We start from the raw sequence: 18,334 nt of genomic DNA, 5'->3' as shown, positions 1-18,334 counted from the left end.
AAGAGATATTGAATCTTATACTATTTTAATTTGTCTCCACAATATACTATATTTTGTTTAACTTAATTATATCTATCATTCTTTTTTTTAAATCTCATATTTATTTCATATGCATGGGTAGTTAGTGTAATATATGTATATAAACTCGAGTATTTTGTGTAGGTATAAAAAGATATGTATGTTTTATATAATTTCACTAAAATTCTGGGTAGAAGTATAATTTACTTTATTAATTATTAATAGCTATAGTAATGTCATATCATATTCACTACCACAAATAAGCTGATCATCAAATAAGATAGATGTTATGCTTTAGTGCCTCTCTCATTTGCCTATATGATATACTTTATTTAATTTGATTATTCACTTCTTCATTTGGTGTTGCTAAACTATTGGTAACCAATCAAAATATCTATATTTTAGGTACTTGTATGATAATTTTATGAATGATCAAAAGTCGATCATGTTCATGCTAATGCATAGGATATCTTTTTTAATGAATAATATAAGCAATGATGCAAAAAAGAAACAATACATTGCTTATATTTTTCCACAAAATCCCGATAAAAAATTATTCATTGCACCTTATAATATTAGTTGAACATTTTTTGGTCAACATAATTTCTTTTTTGTAAAATGTTTTCTAATTGTAATGAAAATCTATTGTAGGACTTGTTGATTTTTATTGTGATAAATTGCATTTAACAACAAATATACTATTTTAATTATAACTTGTCTTGGATTATAACCATGTACTTTCCCTATTTTATGACCCACCAAATTTATAGATCACAAATTGGCTGGAAGGCTAGTTCAAACAACATCAAATGGAATCTTGCAAATGTAAATTTTAAGCAATTGTATATACAAATTTATGTAAAAATATTTGCCTATGTTCAAAAATTAATAGTAATATGAGTATGACTATTATTGATGTTCTTCATGAAGGAGTAGATCATTCAGCAATGACAAAGGAATAAGGTACAAACTAAAATTATATGTGATTTCGATAATATATTGACATACACTAGTGATGAGATTACACAACTTAGGAAATAATAAACTAACTTTGTCCTAAGTATTTGTATAGATTAGTATATTAATTAGTATGGATAACATACACATATACTATAAACTAGCTGGATTGTATAGATTTAGAAATATATAATGTAAATAAGATTTCTTTTAAGTTTCATGTTGATATTATGTTGCTGAATGTGTATATGTATAAACTGTTTCATACGACAATAATGTTTGATGTATAATTATATCGAAAAGTAAGTACCGTTATGAAAATTAACACCGTTTTGTTCTATTTAACATTTTCAACAACACTTCCTAAAATAAACACGGTTCAAAGCAAACATTCAACTTGATGGGATTCTTTCCTTTATAAAATTCCATGTTACTATGAGATTGTTAGAGATCAATAAGATTCCTAAAATTACATTCATCTACCGAGAATCATATATATATATATATATATATATATATCATAGTAGTATTTATATTTCTTGCATATATTTTCATAAAAGAAAATACGTTTTTACAGTACTATAATACACTTGTACGAATGTATTTTCAGACAGCACATTTATCATAATGAAGAGAATATGGTAATAGTAGAAAGATGGGATTTTAGTTTAAAAAATATGTAAATTTGTACGTGGGAATTAATGGACCATGCTTAATCATGTATTCATGTCATATCAAGATCTATGGTAATCAAATAATATATTATTTCATAACCCATGCATGTATGCTAGGCACCACAATTCAATTGCACTTATCTGCGTTACACATTAATGATTACTATCAACATTATTCATCACCCTTTTCGATAAGCAATTAATCATTTGAAGTATATGATTATTATTCTTAATAAATGTCGTTTACAGGAAATAAATATTTGATCTTTTGATTATCCTAAAAATCTGACCAGATGTTATTGATGTAAATTTTTCATAAAAGCAAATAAATGAGATCGGGCAGAGCACTACGTTTCTTTTATTAAAACCTAAGTCAATTATTGAAATATTTGGTTTTTTTTCTTTCAATAGTTGACAACCAAACTGGGAAGAAGACCAAATCCTAGTATTTTTTGTGGTATTATTAAATATTTCACATTAGTAGAACTTCATGAAGTGTTCAAATCCAAGGATTATATTTTTTATTCACCTTTTTTGTCTATTAAAAAAACATTAAAGTTATTTAAAATTACATTTTTCATTCACCACCACCAAGACTCACTATGTATGCTCTCTTGGTGTAATTTAATTTTTCAGTTTTGTAGACAACATTTTTTTTTTGCATGGCAATTGAATTAAAATATCAAAACTATATGAAAACAGAAATAAAAAGTTATTTACCTTTCAAAAATTTAAAATTTCATTTTCTCCATAATCTCATGTTGTATAACATTGTCAGACATATATATTAGTGTCATAAGTGCCCAAAGGAATAAAAAAAGAGAGCATAAAACTTGGATGCTTGCTAATAATTTGAGGGACATGTCAGCAGAAAAAAATGCAGATTTTTATGGGCAAAATAAGTGATAATTGAAGCCGTGAGTTGTGGTCAGTGATGACTGTGAAAGAGTGGAATCCAGGTGGATTTTGTGATCTAACCATACAATTTCTCAATTCTGATTTTACGGGCAACAAAAAAAAAAAAAAAAAGACTCGCACAAAAACGTATGTATGTGGAGACAACCAATTAAGTTTTGTCAATATATCAAAAATTTAATTTTGATTAAAATTTAATCATAAATTATAGCACCGACAAGTATAAATGTATTTGTCTCTAAATGTGACGTGTTATATGTGTCTTCGTATAAGTTTTTTCTCTTTCACCCAAATGGAGATCACCTGTTCTAAGATTTGGCGTCCCATTGTGTACCAACCATATCAAAAAATGTCAAGTAGTTAAGAAAAAAAAAATCATAAAAACAGAAAATAATTTTTTTTGATTACTTGGTGTAATGTGATTGCCTTGAGACATGAAGACATAAATTATTTGGACATGTGATCATTGTTCATCTTCACCCATGCATGTGTTTGGTATTATAAATGGTATTCTCTCACTTCTTATGGATAAAAAATTAATTTCTTTTATATTTTATGATTGTTACTCTTAACAAATGTTCAAAGGAATTAAACTTTTGACATTTTAGTTATATTGAAAATGGAGTGCTCCTTCTATCATTTAACCAAATTCTTTTTTTATTGTTGCATGTGTTTGAGTTGTGTACTAATAGTATTTTCCATGTGATATTTTGGTTTTTTAATGAGTGTCTCTTAAGTTTGCTCAAATCATTCCTTCTGCCCCCACTCCACGATCCCTTTATTTGTTTAACCACAAACATTTCTGATTCTTTTTCTAGCCATGCTTTTAGTTATGGGTTGGGTTCCACTGAAGTTTAATTTGGATATTAGAAACTAAAGTTTAATCATGAATATAGATTAAGTTTTAATATGTTCTTTAATTAAAATATAATAATCTCAATCATTCATTATATATTTATATTTGATTGATCACAATGATATATATTAATCTCCAAAATGCAAAATAAATATTAAAAAGAAATATTGTTTCATTCTCCTTCCTCGACAACCTTTCATGCCACAAATCACTTTTGTTTGGGTCCTATGTTCTTTTCTTTTTGTTTATTATTTCTTTGTGTTTGGTGGTTGGACCCTTGGAAAAGTCAACATATATTTAGGTCATTCTCTGTTGAATCATAAATTGCGGCAAAACTGATTTGGTTTAAATCGGCACAATGATAGCATTGTGATATTATATTATACATAGAATGAAAATCTCAAGTATTCACTAATTTGTTAACTCTCTATAATCTATATGACTAAAGAATAATACTTGGAATAATACTCATCTAGTAAAAAAGTCTAACAACTTATTTTCTAGATAAAAGTTAATTTATTTTTTTAACAAGATAGTTATTTGCCATTAGTGATATAGAAAATGATACAAATTGCTAAATATAGATGATTTCTATATTACGAGTGTAATATTCATGTACTATCAATGTAAAGATTTGTTCATAATCAATATATTACTATCATTTATTGGTATTACATTTTGGAAGAATATGATAAAACTTGAATGATGAATGAAGCAAATAATATCTTATAAAACTCATACAATTTCAATATATACATTTTTTTTATTTCTCTTCTTTAATTGAAGATTATCTTTTTTATTACAATGTTTGAAGTTTATTGATGATTAAAATATTAGTCCAAGTTTTATCTATAGAAATAGTTCTATGGCCCACTCACATGCTTTGCTTAATAAAATGTATGTCGGCATATAATGATAAGCGAAAAAGATATATACACTGACAGTGTAAAGGTTTTTTACATTGTCATTACATCATCCACCATTGATTTTTAATTATTATTGACTTTTAAATAAAAGTATTGCAAATGAATGATGGATGATACATTGACTGTGTATAAATCTTTATACTATCAGTGCATATATTTTAAACTCCGATGATAATGCTGATTGATGTTGTTTTTCTCTTTAGGCACAATTGCATTTGGTCACATATAGCTGCTTCAGATTTCACTCTTGATAAATGCATTATATCTTATTCAATCGCACTTGTACCTTTACCTATATCAATCTTTATTTGTTATTTGTGTTATATTTTCTTAACATATTACCTTAAATCTTTTTAGTTATAGAAGAATTATATATGTTACCTTAAGTGACACATATCGATTTTATGTGGATGGAAATTGATTAAGAAGATATATCATTATTTATTTTTAATATACTTTGTCAAATCGTTATTATTATAAGACAACTATCTCAAACTCTCAATCACACATACTAACAAAAGTAGTTGTTTTCTTAAGTTCTTTAAAAAATATTATAAATTACAATCTTATTACTAGTACTACAGTGGGAGGGAATTTATTATTCAAATAAGAAATTAATATATACATAATAAGTGACAAAATTAGCATGCCAACTCTTTACACTTTTATTTTAATTGTACAGCCTATATGATATAATGAGAAAATGAACGTGATTAATATTATGGTTTAATATGTATACAGTGACAGTGTAAGTGTTTTTTATACTGTCAGCAGATCTCCACCATTCATATGTTAACTACCGTTGACTTTTAAACAAAAATATTACAAATCAATAGTAAATGATGTACTGACATTGTAAAAAACTTTACACTGTAGATGCACTTTACTGCTTAAGTCAAACCATGTAGCATTGGAAAGTCTAAAATATGCTAAAAAAAAATCTAAAGTAAACTTAAATAAGTAAAGAGAAAATTATTATGGAATCATTTATCATTTATATTTTATTATTATGAACTCTCTTTAAAAAGAGTAATATAAATAAATGGTGAATAAAATATTGTTGTATAAGTCTTTATATTGATATTGCATAAATGTTATGCTCATAAGTTAAAAGAGATGAGTGAGAACATATACTTCTTGGCTTCTTGCAACTAATTAATGTAACACTACTTGTTTTAAAAGTTGTATCATTCTTTATAGAAAAGTGTGTTATGGAGTGATAGAGATCTCACATGCATGTTCAAATATATGATAAATTTGAGTATATTTCCATCCCCATAACTTAATAAGATTGGACTTTATTGTTGTTGTTCTATGCATTGAAATGTAACTATTAATCTAAATAAAACAAATTTAAATATTATAATGTTCTTTATCAATCACCACATTTTATTATCTCACAACTTTTTGTAATTTCTCCAAATTTGTGACGTGTTTAATTTTGTATTTGCTACTTTCCTTAATTAGATGTGATGGCACCGTCCATTTGCTTCAAAAAATAAGAAAGAAAAAGTATGAGAAATTTGTTAGGTAAGAATCAAGTCAGAAAATTAATTGGAATTTCAAATATTGAATGCTTCATGCACTACTCATTAATGAGGGCTACAACATTGCACTATTACTAATGTGCAATGTTCATTTGCTAGAGAATAATTGTAGTGCAAGATATTTTAAATTTCAGTCAACCTTTTCAAATATTTTGATCCAATTTATCTAATTGGATACTAGGGAGGTTCAACTAGAAAACTTGTAATCTGTCAATCTTATATCGCTACGGTATAGTAATTATATTGGTCATGCAATCATATAAATTAAAATTGGCAATACTATCGGCAAAATACATTTTTTATTAAAATGATTTTTTTTATCAAAACGTTATTGTGTATAATCAAACATAATTACTACCTTTGTTTATACTTCTAAAATAGTATAAATAAAAGTAGTTATCATATTGTTGATTAGTTTTTGAACATTGATGCTAATAAATTATACATATACATCTAATTTCATTTCATTTCATTGGTATGCACTTTAAAATATCTCTATTAAATTTTAATATATCTCCGTAATTAATTTCTCACTGTAAATTTGACCACGCTGGGAATTTTTTGGAAAATAAATTATTAAGAGAATAATTACTAGTACATTGATTAAAGTGCCTAAAGTAGTTTCATCCCAATTATACATGTATAATTGGAAAATTCGTAAGAGTGAGTGATAAATTGAAAAATGAATTTTTTGAAAGACAAGTGAATGATGAATATTAAAATATGTAGGAAAAAGTACTTAAATAAAGAATGAAAGATTTAGAAAAAACCCATATAATGTATTTTGATTTTATAAAACATCAAGATATATAAAATAAGATTAAAAAAACCAAAACATTAAAAAGTTTGGAACATAGAAAATATTGACTTAACCGATATTAAAACGTATAAGGTATACTTGTTTTAACATTTGTTATTATACAATTGATGTAAAATCTGGTTAAATTCTTATTTTTTTTCACTAGTGAAAGGGAAATTAATTATGTGAAAGTGGTGTAATAAATAATGGAAGGCTTCAATTTTACAACAATAAATTTTCTTTCTTTTTAATTTTTGAACAATATTTTTAGGCAGTTGATAGTGGATCATTATTTTTATTTGTAATGTAAATTTTTTTGTTTAAGCATAGGGTGGGATTGATATGACAAACAATAATTAAACCCAATTATATATAGAAAAGAACATTGTGAATTGACTTTCTACATAAAATCTTTTTGTAATGAATGCATCAACTATCTACAACACTCTCTCATCTAATCAATTTTGCATTAAAATTGGGATGACTCAGTTGATTAATTTAAGACCATCAATTAATGAACAATATCAAAACAATGTTATAAAAATCGGCTTAGTCAGTGTCTCTCATCTAACCTATTTTGTAGACTCGTTTTGATATGATCTATGTAAATCTAAAACTGGTAACTCAAATTGTTGGACCGATGAAGTCAATCAAAAAAAATTATTTTTAACAACAAAAAAAATGACATTGTTTTGTGATACTTTCAACTTATTTGTAGCTAAGTTTATCATTTATAAACTTATATTCTAATAAAACCTTAATTGTTTAATTAAATTTTATTTTTTTTGTGAAGCATTAAGCAAATGTTTTTCGTGATAATGAAACTTTTTTAATTGGTTGTTTAATTAGTTATGATATTTTTAAAAAATTTGGAGTATAAAATTGTAACAAATATTAGCAACTTTTATAAATTTTGTAAATATTTAAAATAAATCGAGTGAAATCCAACATTTATCCACTAAACTAACCAGTGACTGATTGACAATATTCTAACCTAGTCATCGCATATCTGAGTCTAACAACACTAATATTAAATAAAGACAATCTTATTACATTTTGTAGAAGATCTAACTAATTTTTATTGGTCTATAAAATTTAGTTATAAATATATTATAAGAACACTAGATAGAGGGAGTACAAAATAATCCTTTTTTTCCTTTTTTTTTCCTTTTTTCCATGAAAACAATATGAATTTAATATGTATACATTGAAAGTGTAAGTGTTTTTTACATTGTCAGTAAATCATTCATCATTGACTCTCAAACAAAAAATAATACAAATCAATAGTGGATAATATATTGATAGTGTAAACAAATTTACATTCTCAGTGCACAGATTTTAAACTCAAGCAATATTGGTTAGGGATGAGATTAAAGTATTAATAGCATACTCCGGAACATGTTACCTTGATTAGCGGTGATGTATGGTTTTGGTGTCTTAACTTGTCTTTTGCTTTTCTTAGAACATGCTTCACTGGCACTCACGTTGTTCATAGAAGAATCCAATTCCTAAATTAGAAATGAGAAAAATAGATTCTTTCTGTGGCAAAAACAATCTTTGACTATCTGTCTGCATGTTCAATTTTTTAATTAATATTTCAATTCATGATTTTTCTAAGGAAATTAATATTCAATTTTTGTTTGTTCACTTATATATTACTATTATTGAAGGGTATACTTATAATTAGGCTTTTGTTTAATTGAAATTAATATTGAGTTGATTTCTCATTATAAATCAAAGTATTAGTTTAGTAGGATAAAGTTTTACTGAAATATTTCAATTCTTTTGTAGAAACAAGTGGAAAACCATAATGAATAAAAAAATGAAAGCTTCAAACTGAAATTTCGAGCTAAAATGCCTCTTCTTTACTATTGGATTCTTAAATATTAGAATAAGAAGAAGAAATGATGGTTGATGATTTTTATATTATTTTATTAAAAAAACAATTGTAATTTGGATCGGTAAAAAAAATTCATTATATATGTTAGCATATGTATTCAATATTGGAGATGATCTCAATTATTTTATTATTATGTGTCATGTAAATTATATATTTTCTATGTAATTAAAATAAATGAAGCGCCATAAATGGTGGTCTAAAGCTTCTTCTGTCGGTGAGTAGTATCTAATCTATGTTTATTACCATACCTTGAATATTATTTATTCTACATTTAAATATTCAAATATCTCATACTTCATTCATATCTAACATTCAATGTGAAAGACATAAATACTATTTTGAACAAAAAAGACATAGGTGCAGAAGTACTTGTTTTATTACATAATAAAGCATGGGGATGAAGAATTTTATTATTGTTCTAAAAAGAAATCACAAGTGGATGTTCCCGACTCGGATAGGATTGCCTTTAGTGCGATGATATATGTGGGAAAATGAAGAATAAAATATTTGAGAACCACAATAAAACCTTCTATTTTCCTTCTAAAAAATAAACTTACATATAAACCCTTAAGCACTATGGACATTTGTTCAAGAAATTTATGACGGCATGGTTTTGGACTTTAGGGCATTTGATTCCTTAAAAATGAAATTCAGTCAATTTAAAATATATTTATATTAACAAATACTATTTGTTTATTAATCTAATAAGTGAATACCATCTTGGAAAACTAAAACTAACCTTTCTTGATACAATAAACATTGATTTCAAAGATAAAATTTCTTCCTCTATTCCCAAAACAATAGATTAGGACACTTATTAAATTACCTCAATATAATCACAATAATTCTCTCAATCTTCTACATGTGTATAATTTATTATTTTATGACATTTATTTAATACCCATTTTGCATGTTATTAAGGGATATTGAGAAGCATGGGCTGAACCATTGTAACTGGCCTTGAGGCTTCCAAGGCCTTATTTTAGAGTAAAATACATTTTAAAAGCCTAAAATAGTTTCCAAAAATATTAAATGTAAGTGAAATTAATTATTTAATATATATTATGATTAATTTTTTGGACATTTAGTCTTACTTAGAAGTTAGAACATAATTACTTTCTTTAAGTATTAATTTAAATTATTACATTTTAGTGATTAAATTAGCATACAAGGAAATTTTTAAGCATTGAAGTTGGTATTCACTCCTTATTTTATTTTATATATATATATCAATATCGGGTATTTATATATATATATATTTTATATTATACATTAATATTAGGTATTTATTTGATAAAAAATAATAAATTTATTTTGTAAAATGTCATGCCTACTTAATAGTTAATACTCCCTTTTTATATGAGTGCAATTAGAAAAAATGTTTCTATTTAGGTATTGTTTTCAAAATATTTTAGGTTACAATACTATTTCTAGAAATACAAATATGGTCATTTATTTTATTTGGTATATATTATAAGTATCCTTCATCTATCCTAATTAATCTCATTTGAGTTGGATAAAATTATTATGGAGCACACAAACTACTTACCAAATATTTAACATATATACATACCCACATTCATAACAACATGAACCCAACACTTATACTTAATCTACAATAATCTCAATCAATTAACCTAAGTAGTTGATGGTAAATTAGATATATTTTAATCCTAATCACTTGAGTTTTTATATCATAGTCAAGTTTTGATTTTAGTAATTAGTCGAGACACAGATTTGATACACCCAATCTTATTAAACCAAATTTACTATAAAGTTAGTAAAAGTTGTTGAATGCCTAAAAAAGATAGAACAAAATTACGAAATTTAACATAAAGTACTAATAAACACTTACTTTTGTGCAAAGGAATTAAGCTTAACTTGCACTTCAGGATTCAGGTTGGTATATATATCTTGAGTTTTTTCTAATGTGTATTTTAAATGATATATAAGAAAAAAAATATACACCAACAATATAAGAATTTTTTATATTATTAATATACAGGTTTGAGTATCTGTAGACTTATGTATCTCATTACTCGAACCTGCCCAACAACGAGTTTCAAAATTTTCGATTTAAATTATCTTCACTCCAAATGTAGACATCCTTCCCTCTCAAGTTTCAGCCTGACTGATAAATTCAATGCACATCCACTTTAGTGGAAGAATAAATTCTCCTATCTAATTTTATTAGCTTTCTTGCTTTTTACTACTAGGTTACATTTTTTAAATATTTTTTATTTGTTTTTTATAATATTTTAATGTTTTAAAAATTCAATTTATTTATACTTTAATTTTGATGATATCATTATTTATTAATCCTCTTTTTTACTCCATATTTCTCAACTTCATTTTTAATGTAATCTCTAATATAAAATATTAAATGTGATTTCAAATTATATAAAAAAAGTAAATCAATTTTTAAACTATATATATATATATAATTAAACATAAAAAAATATGGAACAAATGAAATAACTATTTTTAATGTTGTAACATATATATTGAGAAATGTAATTTCATTCTCTACTTGCATTTTACTCACATAGTATTTTCCTAATGAATCACTTATCTCTCAGTAATAATTATAATCTTTTATTTCCACTCATGATCTATTATTGATTAAGAGTATAATTGCAAAAGTAATAAATAACATTTTCTTACTTTTTTAAGGAGGTAGGGAAATACAAACAAATTTATTTTGCTAGAAAGTTAAAAATAACACTAGTATCTTTTAATCACCTGAATTGTGTTTGACAGTTTGAGATGATATTGATATCAAACACTAACCACAATGCATGCATAAAAATAATAAAACAACCCAAAAATGCAGAAAAGGATCATTGCATATGCTTTCATAAATGAATTATTCCTCACAAATATTTTTCTATGTGCTAAACATAAAGCATATCAAAGATGGAATTCAACAAAAAGAAGAGGGAAAAAAAATTAAGGGTGTAAGAATTTTTGTACTTCCAGTACATTATCAATCATTCATATTAAATTATCATTAAATTTAAATATAGGTAATATACATGAATTATGAAAATGTATTAACTTTATGTGAAAATTTAGACTGACATTGCATAAATATTACATTCCTGAGACAAAATTCACTATAAACATATAACTTTAGTTCTCTTTAATTTAATTTGGATAATTTATACACCAAATAAGCCCATCTACTTTAGGAGAGGCCCAACTAAGGAAGACCATGGTTATTTTTTGGAACAAGGAAGGGCTTGGAAGGCCATGTTTTTTTTACAAGAAAGGCCATTATTTTACTTTATATATTTATTGAATTTTGTATTGAAGAATAAAATCTTTGGAAATGGATCCTCTCCGGTACTAGATAGGATGATGACATGTAGCAAAAAAATCTTTTCAACGATCATGATTTCATATTATTTTTGAATAAAAAATAAATAAATAAAGTTTAAAAAAATCTCAGCCACATGTTTTAGTAATGACCTCTCCATTACTGGAGATGAGTTCAACTCAAAATCTTTAGGCATATTCAGTAACCTGGCTAAGTTTTTTTAATGATCCGGTAAAATTGGTTAGATTTGTGTTTGAGTTAATATCTTTTATCTCATACTTTATACCACTTTATATACTCATTATTTTTTATTGGTTAGAAAAATAAAGATATAATTACGAATTGTGTATCAAGTAACAAAAATCAAAGTTTGTAGAACCTATTTCTTTTTATGTGAGATCTTCATTGTATTTTTTAATTATACTTGTGTGAGGCCAATACTCTTATCAAATATTTTTTTGTTCATAAAAAAGAACCACATCTAAATCAACTAGGATTTCACTTGTTCCTTAACCCATGCGGGTGATTATTGGCTGAATAATCAAGAATGTGTTATTTGATTGGAGGTTTTAATTTGAGTACCAAATGAAAAATATATATAATCTTATAAAATTAGTCTATGAATTCTTCAACATATTACAAGGTCTCATCTCAAATAATGCCTTGGATAATCTTTGTTAAGTCAACAAATTCTTAATCCAATTTGGCCATAATGTGAATCATCTTTCCCATCTTAAATTTTGATATATGAGTTAAGAGTCATATGATATTATTTATTAAGATCAATCAATGTAAAGAAGTAAAAAGAGAAGAGAGATAAAACACATTAGAATATGATCTATTTGCACAATACAACTTAATAAGTGGTTTAATCCTAAATTACATACATATTTGATAAGGCTTAAATTTTTTAGATTTTGCTTATTTAAAAAAAAAACAAACTTAAAATATAAACTATGAATATTTCACAATAAAATGAAATTATAAACTCAGTTTTTTTTATTTAAAAAAATAAGCCACCAAAATGATGTGTTAGTATAATTTTGTTTAGCTTATACTTTTCTTCCAAAATTTTCAATTCCTATTTTACCCCATAACTTTATCTCCCCCATCCTTTTTACTCTTCCACCAAATTCCATAACTCTTTCACATCATGACCATAACTTATTAAAACTTTGTATAAAACTTAACATTTGTGTATTATTTATTTTGTGAATTGTGTAATTCAAGTTTAGCATATTCTATTTATTTGTGTGTCATGTTATTTTTTAATACTGATATTGATTTTTATATTGTATTTTATTTTAATATATTTTTAGCCTTGTTATGCAATATTAAAAATTAAAAAAATTATAGTAAAATATATATGATAATAAATATTAAAAAAATGTATATTTAAAAAATAGATAAAAAAATCAAAATAATCATAACATAAACAAATAAACTCATACCATTTTCTATAATTTAGTATATTAAAAAACAATATTTCTATCTTACCCATACAAAACATATTAATTTATATTCAATTTTTAATTAAAATACCAAAATATAAACAAATTATAATCTCATAATTTATAAACTAAACTAAAAACATATTGGACAACTCTATATTAATACATCCATGTATTGATAAAGACATAAAAACGTTTAAAAATAAATAACTTCCAAAGATGTACAACTCTTCTTTTAAGTTTCTTTTTGTTAACACGCATCATCATTATATTATTTATATTATTATATCTAAAGTCTAAAGCATTAATATATTCCCACCTTATCTCCAACCCACAAAAATCCATATAGTCTTCATTCTTCACCTTGAATTCTCCATTTTCACTGCATCAAATCATGACAAATGATAGGAAAGTTGGTGTAGCAATAGATTTCTCTAAGAGTAGCAAAAATGCTCTAAAATGGGCTCTTGATAATTTGGCTAATAAAGGTGACACTTTCTACATCATCCACATCAATTCTAATTCTGATGATGAATCCCGTAACCAGTTATGGGCCAAATCTGGTTCTCGTGAGTCAAATATTTAATATTTTATGTCTATATTTTTTTCTGAATTTTTTGTGATTAAATTTGTTTGTTTGATCCTATGATTTGTGTTGTTTGTTTATGTTTGTAGCTCTTATTCCTTTGAGTGAGTTCAGACAGACAGAGGTTTTGAGTCAGTATGGTTTGCCAACTGATGCTGAGGTTCTTGATACTCTTGACACTGCTTCTAGACAGAAAGAGGTTATTTACTTTAATTTCTTATGTTTTTCCCGCTTACGAGACGATGAATCGTTGATCTAGTGTTGTAAGGTCCCGCTTGATCGAGAAAGATCAAAAGGACAAATGTTTAATTCTTGTGAGCGACACTTTGTTTTGGAAAAGATAATAACAAAGTCCGAAAAAAATTAATTCATTACAAAACAATCTTAAATTTTGTTATTTGCAAATGGTTTGTTTATATATAAGAATTATGATGGGGTGATTTTAACATTTTTTGATCTATATGTAAATTTTTTGTCTTTCTATTATTGATTGTTGAGAATAAGTTTGTTTTTGTAGATAAATATTGTTGCAAAATTGTACTGGGGTGATGCAAGAGAGAAACTTTTGGACTCTGTTGAAGATCTGAAGCTTGATTCTCTGGTTTTGGGAAGTAGAGGACTCAGCACAATCCAAAGGTGCCTACTTTTTCTTATCTAATGTTTTTTTTATGTCTGGTCTATTCAGTAATTCAAATCACGTGAATCATAAGTTTTTTTATAGAAATGATGATTAAGATATGAAATATATTTTTTAAACTGGATCTCTTTCATATATCTATGTAAACTTGAGAGTGAAAGAAATATACACCAAGTATTTTTTCATGGAAAATTAGTGATTTTTTTTATGGTCAACATATTTACACTACAAATTATAGATGCAAAATATTTGCATAAGGAAAAGAGGTCCATTTTTTTATGAATTGAAAATTATTACATGTTTGCAAGTGCTATTTGAAAAATGATTCTGTAAGCATCAATTTTGTGTGGGCATCATATTATTAAATTAGTTTCCACTGAAATGAGTTGTTTCTTCAGCTGTCACTATTTTTTTATTTGAGGAAAAGGAATATGTCTATTTATAATTGGTATATGTGTTTCCTTGGCATGTGTATTTGTATTTTCCAATGTAATATAACATTAAAATATTAGTTTGTCGTTTATAAATAATATAAAAAAAACCATGCTAATTGTCAATCATATTTTCTTTCTTCTCACATCTAATACAGGTTCATATGCTAGTTTAATCATCAAAATAGTTTATTTTCTGGAATAAACATGCTCACCTCTAATTATATTTCTCTCTAATTTGCTACTTGTTGGGGAATGATTACCTAATGTTGGGAATGCTTGAAATATGTTATTGTATTAGTCCCACATTGTTTAGTATCAAAATAGAGTAGAATATCAATGTTATATATTGGACTCAGGTCCTTGTTGTAATGTGCACCAGATAGAAACACCCCATAGGCAGGTGGGCCTATGGGTGTGTGAGGGTTTGTAATCCTTATTTTCTAATAATATCTTGGTAGTCGCTCAGTGCTCCCGGGGATGTAGGCACAATTGGCCGAACCTCGTTAACAACAACGATCGCTTCCGGTGCACCAACACCTAATATATCTAATGTTCCAAAAAGTGTATCACTACATGTGTAAGTTATTATTATCCGTTGAAAAATATATATTTAAGTTAAAAGTTTAATAATTAAATATTTTTTTGACCGATCATATATATATATGGGAATAATTTTTTTGGGTACTCACTATCATGGGTGTCCTCTCACCTTTTTGGGTAAGGAACTAATCCCTTTCGGGGTTCGTGACTGCCCCTTCTAATAAGTATCGGTTAGTGACATACTTTGTGCACACATATGTGCTCCCTAGTGATATATGTCTAATTGTGTGATGGTTTCAAATACACAGGATACTATTGGGAAGTGTTAGTAACTTTGTTATGACACATGCCCCATGCCCAGTCACTATTGTCAAGGATACAAGCACCAGCAAGTAGATGATCAATTTGGAGATCATTTACATTTCATGTGTTATTTTGTGTAATGCAATTATTAAACTCTACTAGATCATATATTATCTTCTAAAGTATTATGGTTTGAAAGAGCTCAGTTTGGATTGTAAGGTTGATTGTCTTTTGACTCGAACGTCATAAATCGTAAAAATAATTATCTCTGTTTGCAAGGTATATTTACCTTCCCGGATTTCATCTGATTGTTGGAGTTTCATGTGGTGTCTCATTCTCTCTATGTAGTGTATCATTCTCTTTAAGTATTATGGTTTTGAAATTGACATTTGATGTTGTAATAAGCTACTGTTTTGCATTTCCAACTTTATCCTTGTTGGGTAGAGTTTGTAGATTGCTTTTTTGCTTAAACTTTCAAAAAATAAATTTCAAATTGTCCCTCTTATTTGTTTAATATTTTTATATTATAAACTCAATTTTTATTTATGAAAATTCAGATTTCTTCAAATGATGAGGCTTTAGGAGATGTTAAACCAAAAATATTGTTTCAAACTCATGATTCTTCTTTCAATTGTAAACCTTCTTTTTTTGGGCCATAAAGGGGTGAATTGAAATACCAAAATCCAAAAGCAATTTTAGAAGGTTAAATTAAAGCAAGGTTATCCCTTCAATCTAAACCCATAAATCAAATTCCAGGAGTTAACTTTGAGCAGATTAAAAGCCTCTCATTATATTGGAATGAAGAAAAAAATAGCGGGGAGTAAAAAAACTGATTCTCGTGTGTTAGTTCAAGTAGTACATGATTGATTCCCCTCAATCAAGGTCTCGGATTTAAGTCTTATAGATCGAAAAAATACATGATTAGAGAGGTAGCCCCACATCTCTGTAGATGTTCTCAACAATACACACATATATATATATATATATATATATTAAACTCATAATTTTAACCTATTATAATTTATCTGTAATCATAAATAAATATAAATTTAATTTTCAGTGTATACCAAAAAACCCATTAGCTAAGGTATTAATGTAAATTTCAACATTTAATGTTTTTTTTACTCCTATAAATGTTAAATTGGTTGTATCAATCAGTGTTGTGAAACTCGAGCCGGACGTCAAACCGGCAGAGGTCCCGTATTAGGTTTAACCGGTTTAAACGGTTAAACCGTCCGATCTGACCGGGTGGTCCCATTTTTTTTATTTTTAAGTGAGCCGTCCGGTTTACTTCCCGGGTTAATCCGGTTTAACCGGGTTTAACATGGTCGGACCGGATTTTTTCCGGTTCAAAGCGGTCCAACTCTCATTCGGTTAAGACGGCAAACCAGAGCCGTTTTCAAGTCCGGTCAGCGATCAGACTGTCCGGTCTGGTCCGATTTTAACAACACTGGTATCAATAGACTTTAGACCTTTTGAGATAACCCCAAAAGTCCCCCACCCTTTGTCCTGACAGACACAAATTTCCAACTTTACCTTTCTAGTTTGTCCTGGTTGATAAGGCTAGACTCTGGACTTTGTGCTTTGGGTTTGTTTTGTTTCCTACTAGTATCCTCAAACCAGACGCAATCATATTCAAACTGGGAATATCTACATATGTATGAGGCTAACTCTTTTAGTAGATATATTTCCATTCACATGACTCAAATATGAGATATTACTTAAGGGGAATCAAACATGTACCATTTGAACCACCGTTAGTTGAGTTTAGTTGGTTGTTATGTTTTATTATTTATTGGAAATAATTTATCATTATACTAAATTTACTTATCAATCTTCATAACCACAAAAAGTCATAAAATAATACTTTATTTATTAATAATTAGTTTATAATTAATATATAATACTTTCATATAAATATAATAATTAGTACCAGATATAACAAAAGAATATAACATTTTCTCTTTATTTATATTGTATAAAATTTGAGCACAAATTACTAATGGAAGAGAGTGTTAAGATATTTTTTGTTGTATTTTCTCATCCAACACTATAATATTTATATACTATCAATATTTTCATACACAGTCAATATATTATATATCATTTATTTATATTATTTTTTTAAAAGCCAATAATATTAAACATCAATAATGATAATACATTGACAATATTTAAAACTTATATAATACCACTGTTACATATATTTTTTTCCCTTTTTCCAATATATAGCTTTCATGTGACTTATTTGCTAGTATAACACTAACAATGCTCTCATGTGACATATTTGCTAGTAAAAACTAACAATATTACTTATCCAAATGTTTTAAATTGTGGTATTTGATTTTATATTTATGGTGAAAATATCCCATTCTAATTTACGTCAAAATATTGTTTATTATAGTAATCTTTGCAAGCTTGTAGCCAATCACATTTTCCACAATAGTAACGAGTTTTGATTAACACAGAATG

General features: G+C 26.5%; 1 protein-coding gene across 1 annotated transcript; it reads left to right on the top strand.

The window, feature by feature from the left end:
- On the top strand, positions 13,671–16,170 carry LOC109352613 (universal stress protein PHOS32-like). The gene is made up of 4 exons (XM_019594736.1): positions 13,671–13,931; positions 14,038–14,147; positions 14,466–14,584; positions 15,868–16,170. The coding sequence occupies exons 1-4, from the start codon at positions 13,757–13,759 to the stop codon at positions 15,953–15,955; spliced, it is 492 nt and encodes a 163-aa protein (XP_019450281.1). The 5' UTR covers positions 13,671–13,756; the 3' UTR covers positions 15,956–16,170.

This window comes from Lupinus angustifolius, chromosome LG07, assembly GCF_001865875.1.
Source record: "Lupinus angustifolius cultivar Tanjil chromosome LG07, LupAngTanjil_v1.0, whole genome shotgun sequence".
Classification (NCBI taxonomy): Eukaryota; Viridiplantae; Streptophyta; class Magnoliopsida; order Fabales; family Fabaceae; genus Lupinus; species Lupinus angustifolius.
The sequence above is the reverse complement of the archived record's forward strand: the minus strand, read 5'-3'. Positions and strand labels throughout refer to the sequence as shown.

Coding starts and splice junctions, on each gene's coding strand:
- LOC109352613 (XM_019594736.1), top strand. CDS start 13,757: ATGACAAATGATAGGAAAGTTGGTGTAGCAATAGATTTCTCTAAGAGT. Junction 14,148..14,465: donor CTGCTTCTAGACAGAAAGAG/GTTATTTACTTT, acceptor TTGTTTTTGTAG/ATAAATATTGTTGCAAAATT. Junction 14,585..15,867: donor GGACTCAGCACAATCCAAAG/GTGCCTACTTTT, acceptor TCAAATACACAG/GATACTATTGGGAAGTGTTA.